Source organism: Mustela erminea, chromosome 7, assembly GCF_009829155.1.
Source record: "Mustela erminea isolate mMusErm1 chromosome 7, mMusErm1.Pri, whole genome shotgun sequence".
NCBI classification, from domain to species: Eukaryota; Metazoa; Chordata; class Mammalia; order Carnivora; family Mustelidae; genus Mustela; species Mustela erminea.
The window spans coordinates 14,976,129-14,981,267 of NC_045620.1; the positions used below are offsets into that span (position 1 = coordinate 14,976,129).

A 5,139-nucleotide genomic window follows, 5' to 3' on the forward strand; every position below is an offset into this window, starting at 1 on the left:
ATCCAGATGAGAAACACTGAGGCCCGGAGAGGGAGCCGGCTTATTGGAGGTCAGAGTCCAAGTCCAGCAGGCAGGACTGGATCCTGGACCCCAACATGCAGCCCCTGCTCCCACCCACCCATCTTCAGCTCTTGCACAAGCACCCTTGCCCTGAGGCTCGTGGACAGGGGGCGGGGCCAGGACGAGGCAAACAAGAACCACACCATCCACCTCATCGCCTTCCTCCCTTGACTCAGCTGCTCTGGCCTCCCTGGAGCTGTAGGGGTCAATTTAGGGTGCCCCAGGCCCCTGACCTTATTAAGTGCCTGTAGCAGAAACATGAGGGCCTGGAGCCTTCTCCTCCTGGTGGGCCTCCTGGCTTTGGGGAGCCAGCTGCCTGCTGCCTCCGCCAGGAAGAAGGGAGGTGAGTGTGGGTGGCTTCCTCTGCTCCAGAGACCGGGTAGTTCTTACGTCTCTGGGAAGAGTGAGGGTTGGGGGAGGCAGTGCAGTGTGACGTGTGTGTAGCTGGGGATGCCAGCTTCTGGATGCTTCCAGCAGCTGGTGTTTGTGGGTACATCTCTGTGCTGCCGGCCTGCTCCGTCTGTAGCTGTGAAGGTCTTCTTGCCAAGGTCACGGTCTCGTCTACATATCTGAGTGTGGGATTGTGTGTGTCTGTGCACACGCCTGTCTCTTTGTGTCTCTGGGGGAGTGGGGAGCAAACCTGTCCATACCTGTTCTTCTCTCCTTGTCTCTGTGGATTATTAGGATCTGTGGGCCCGCATGGCAGCGCGATGACCCTCTCTGTCATCTTCGGTTGCTACCAAGGCTGTGCCTGGCCTGGTCTTTGCCCATCTTGTTTCCAACTTTCTCAGGTCCTTCCCGGGCCCCAGAGGCCAATCGGTGGCGCGAGGGACTCCCAGACTAGGTAGGGCTGTGGTTTCTGGGATCTTTGGGAGGAAGCTCTACCCTTACCTCTCTTCTCCCAAGCCTCCTCGAAAAGGCTGGGCCTGACCTGTTGACGGGTGGGGAACGTTGGGGCTGCCGGCGAGGCTGGACAGGTGCCTCCCCACCTGGGGAAGGCCTCCGCTTCCTGCTTTTCTGGGACTGGAACGCCATGACCTACATACACCCGTGCCTCCCTGGCCCTCCCTTGGGGGAAGACGGCAGTAATGGGGACAGGTTCCCTCCTCCACGGTGCTGGGGAGCAGGTCCTGACTTCCTCTCTGCTCCCTCTAGCCTAACTGGTGCCTTCCTCCGAGGCTGGGCTCTCTCCTTGGGGCGCCAGCTGGTTTGGGGAGCAGAGAGCTCAGGCCCTGGCTGAGGAGGGAAGGATGCTGGTGAGTTCCAGGGCCAGACCCCTGCTGGCTGTGATGCATGTGGCTCCTCACTGAGATGCTGAGAGATTGGGACTATTTTTATCCCCATTTTGCAGCTGAGAAAACTGAGCTACTTGAAATGCCAGTTCTGACTCTCTCTTCCTGTCTGTCTAGTCCTCAAGGCTCAGCTCCCGGCCCCTCCTCCCAAGGAGCTGTCCCGGCTGCATGACCAGGTCCCCTCCATCCCACCCCAGCCCACAGGGAGATCCTCTTAGACTTCAGGCCACTCGTCTCCGCTCACTCCTCGAGGCCTGAGCTCTTCTGGCCAGGGCTACCCCCCTGGACCTCAGAGCCTCCTGGGGTCTCACCAACTCCCAGCCGGGGAGGAGGGGCTTTTCGGAGTAGGGGGCGCCCTCACAGACTAGCTGCCCTTTCTCCAGCAGGGGGCACAATTCAGTGTAAGACAACCCGATGGAATGAGTGAAGCGGGTTTTGAGCACTTGCTGTGTGAGCAAGGTGTCCCCTGTGCGCGTGGACAGGGCTGGAAGGGGAAGGGAGATGCAAGGTACAGCCATGGCACCGGCTGCAGCTGCTGTTGGAGGCTTTTGAACCTTTTCTCAGATGCTAAAGTGAAGGCCTGGGACCAGCCTCCATCCTCCCCAGGACTCAGTGGTGGCCGGAGCAGAGGGGTAAGAGGCCAGAGGACTCAAAGTCCTAGTTCAGGCCCCTGTGGGTCTGGACAATCACTGCCCTTCGAACCCTTAACTTTCTCCTCTGAGTGGAAGAAGATACTGATTCAAGCCTTCTGCTTGAATGAAGTGGCCCAACATCCTAACAAGAAAAATGGCTCGATCAGCTCTGGGACAGAGCATTCTAGAACTGTCAGAGAACCAAGCTCAAAGACCTCAAAGACCAAGTTCATAAGGATCCCTGACACAAGGCCACGTGCAGCAGGGCAAGCACACAGTACAAGGTGTGCCCAATAACGGCCGGCCGTGTGACAGTGCGGCAGCCTGATGACAGCTGACGATGCTGGGAGACACTTGAAAATCCTTCCTTTCTAACAGTCGCTGAGCTGCTGGTGGTCTGCATCAAAGACCGTACCTCGGTCTGATGGTGAGAGAAGCAGGAACAGGATCTATTCTCGTAGCCTCCGGCCAAGGGACAGAAGCAGACAGATAGATGCAGAGTCACAGACTCTGAAAGAAAAAGTGCAGCGTGCTGACCTAATTAGTCTGGGGGACAGCGGTCAGAGAAGGAGGGTCTCCCAAGGATGCGGTGTTTCCACTAGAGGAGAGAGGACCGTGCAGAGCACCCGCAAAAGAAGACCCCTCCAAGAGAAGCCGCTGGGAGAGCAGGAGTCCGGGATGGAAAACGTGTTGAGGACGAACACAAGGAGGTGGGCAGCCCTGGTCCAGGCACGACCTTGTTGGCCCAGATGCCGGTGTCGAACTTCATTTGTCGCCATCCTTCATGTCATCTGAGTCTCAAAGCAGCCCTGGGAGGAAGGAGTCCAGCCTCCCATTCCACAGACAGAAAACTGAGGCTTGCCGTCCAAAAACAAAACCGAAAAATTTGCCAACTATTTGCAATGATGTGGACAGACCTTGAAGATGGAGGCGACAAATGAGGCAGACAGAGATAAATGCTGTATGATCTCACATTGGAACCAAGAAATCAAAACAAACAAACAAACAAAACCAAGCTTTTAGAGAACAGACTGGTCTTTGCAAAAGGGCATGGGTAGGAGGTAGGGGAGGTGAGGAAGGGAGTCAAAGGTACAAACTTCCAGTTATAAGAGAAATAAGTCGTGGGGAGGTAATGGGCGGCATGGTGACTATAGGTAATTTACTACAGTGCATATCTGAAAGTTGCTAAGAGAGAAAATCTTAAAAGTTCTCATCATAAGAAAAAGGTTTCTAACTCGCATGGGGACAGACGCTAGCTAGTCTTGGCTGCGGTGATCATTTCACAATATATATAAATATAAAATCATTTTGCTGTACACCTGAAACTAACAAGTTATGTCAATTACACCTATTATACAAATAAAACTATACAATTATACAATAAAATTATACAGTTGGGGCGCCTGGGTGGCTCAGTGGGTTAAGCCGCTGCCTTCGGCTTAGGTCATGATCTCAGGGTCCTGGGATCAAGTCCCGTATCGGGCTCTCTGCTCAGCGGGGAGCCTGCTTCCTCCTCTCTCTCTCTCTGCCTGCCTCTCTGCCTACTTGTGATCTCTCTCTCTGTCAAATAAATAAATAAAATCTTTTTAAAAAATTATACAATTATACTTATTATACAAATAAAAGCAAGTCTATTCCCCCTATCCCCGCAAAAACAAAAAATAAAACAACACAAAAGCTTCCCAAAGGATAGGCAAGAAATAAGGAAAGAGAATTTGGATCTCGTGATTCCCAGCTCAGTGCTTACTACATGACTTGGAGCTGCCTCCAGCTACAAGACTTGGGGGTTCTCTTGCAGAGAAATTTGGGGGCTGCCCACCGGACGATGGACCCTGTCCCCTCTCGGTGCCTGACCACTGCATGGATGATAGCCAGTGTCCCTCAAGGATGAAGTGTTGCTACAAAGCGTGCTTCCGCCAGTGTGTCCCCATGGTCTCCGGTGAGTGTCCTTCTCCGCCCTGCTTGGTGCCCAAGCCCCGGGGCTGGGCACAGGGCAGGGCTTACCAACCCCTTTGTTGCAGTGAAGCGGGGCAACTGCCCCGAGGACCGCCTGCGCTGCCTCAGCCCCATACAGCACCTATGTAACAAGGACTCAGACTGCAGGGGCTCCAGTCGGTGCTGCCTCGGGGCCTGTGGCCGAGACTGTCGCAACCCTGTCCAAGGTACGTTCCTCTGCACCTGGGCCGGGTTCTCTCCCTCTCTTAGCCCCAGCATTAGATGGTCCTTCCAGGTCAATAAGTCTAATGGGACACTTACCTGTAGGATCCTGGGGCTGCCTACATCAGACCTGGGAAGTGGATGTGTGGGAGGGAAGGGGTCCTGTTAGGACCCTTTGGGACCTGGAGGAACTGGCAATCCTCCGTTCTCTTGCTGATCTCACAACGGCTCTGAGCTTCATCTGGCCCTTGTGAAGGAGGCTTGGCCACTCTGCCTCAGTGCCCCCCACCCCGAGGGCTGGGCTGATGGGGTGGAGAGAGGATCCAAGTTTCTAAAGACCCCAGAATCCTGCAATCGGGGACATAACCCTTTCCTTCTCTCTCCCCAGGCTAATTCTGGTTTTGGACCCTCAGGATGGGGTCTCTAGCAGGAAGAGATGTTGATGGGGGCCTGGGACCCTGCCACCTGGACACCTCTGTCTCTGCTTGCAGCAGTTCCAACCTTCTGATGAGCACTGATCTGCTGACCCCTCCCTTGCCACCATCCACCCCTGGTTTCTCCTCCTGGGAGTCAAGGTGCACAGATAGACTCCCATCATGCTGCACCACCGCCCCATCTCTTTGCGTGTTTCTCCACCTAAAATGCCCAACTCAGGTAGGCCCCTCTTTGAGGGGTCCAAACCGCTCCCTGAGGCAGCCCAGCCACTTTGAACGTATGTTCTAGCAGAGTTTTCCAGACATTTTCTATTTGCATACCCCTTTGTACTGTTCTTGCCACACCTGCAAAACAGCATCATGATATCTTGTGTACTGCCTACACTACTAGTTATCTAATGTCTCTCTCTGAATGGACTCACTTTGGTATATAAATAAGTTTATTTCAAAAGAAAACCTTGACATCATCACTATAAATGGAATAGGCAGGATCACTTGCCACAAATAAAATGTAGTTGTAAAAGCAAATGCAGTGAAAATTGCTAAGGTCCACTAAAGTAAAAG

At 53.8% G+C, this 5,139-nt stretch overlaps 1 protein-coding gene across 1 annotated transcript; it reads left to right on the plus strand.

Annotated features, from left to right (window-relative positions):
- The first annotated feature begins 203 nt into the window (after positions 1-203).
- On the plus strand, positions 204-5,139 carry WFDC5 (WAP four-disulfide core domain 5). The gene is made up of 4 exons (XM_032350557.1): positions 204-403; positions 3,783-3,923; positions 4,006-4,146; positions 4,530-5,139. The coding sequence occupies exons 1-4, from the start codon at positions 319-321 to the stop codon at positions 4,532-4,534; spliced, it is 372 nt and encodes a 123-aa protein (XP_032206448.1). The 5' UTR covers positions 204-318; the 3' UTR covers positions 4,535-5,139.

What these genes read in the sequence shown, in the direction of transcription:
- WFDC5 (XM_032350557.1), top strand. Translation starts at nt 319, where the DNA reads ATGAGGGCCTGGAGCCTTCTCCTCCTGGTGGGCCTCCTGGCTTTGGGG. An exon ending in CTCCGCCAGGAAGAAGGGAG is followed by an intron (nt 404 to 3,782) that starts GTGAGTGTGGGT and finishes GTTCTCTTGCAG; the next exon opens with AGAAATTTGGGGGCTGCCCA. An exon ending in GTGTGTCCCCATGGTCTCCG is followed by an intron (nt 3,924 to 4,005) that starts GTGAGTGTCCTT and finishes CCTTTGTTGCAG; the next exon opens with TGAAGCGGGGCAACTGCCCC.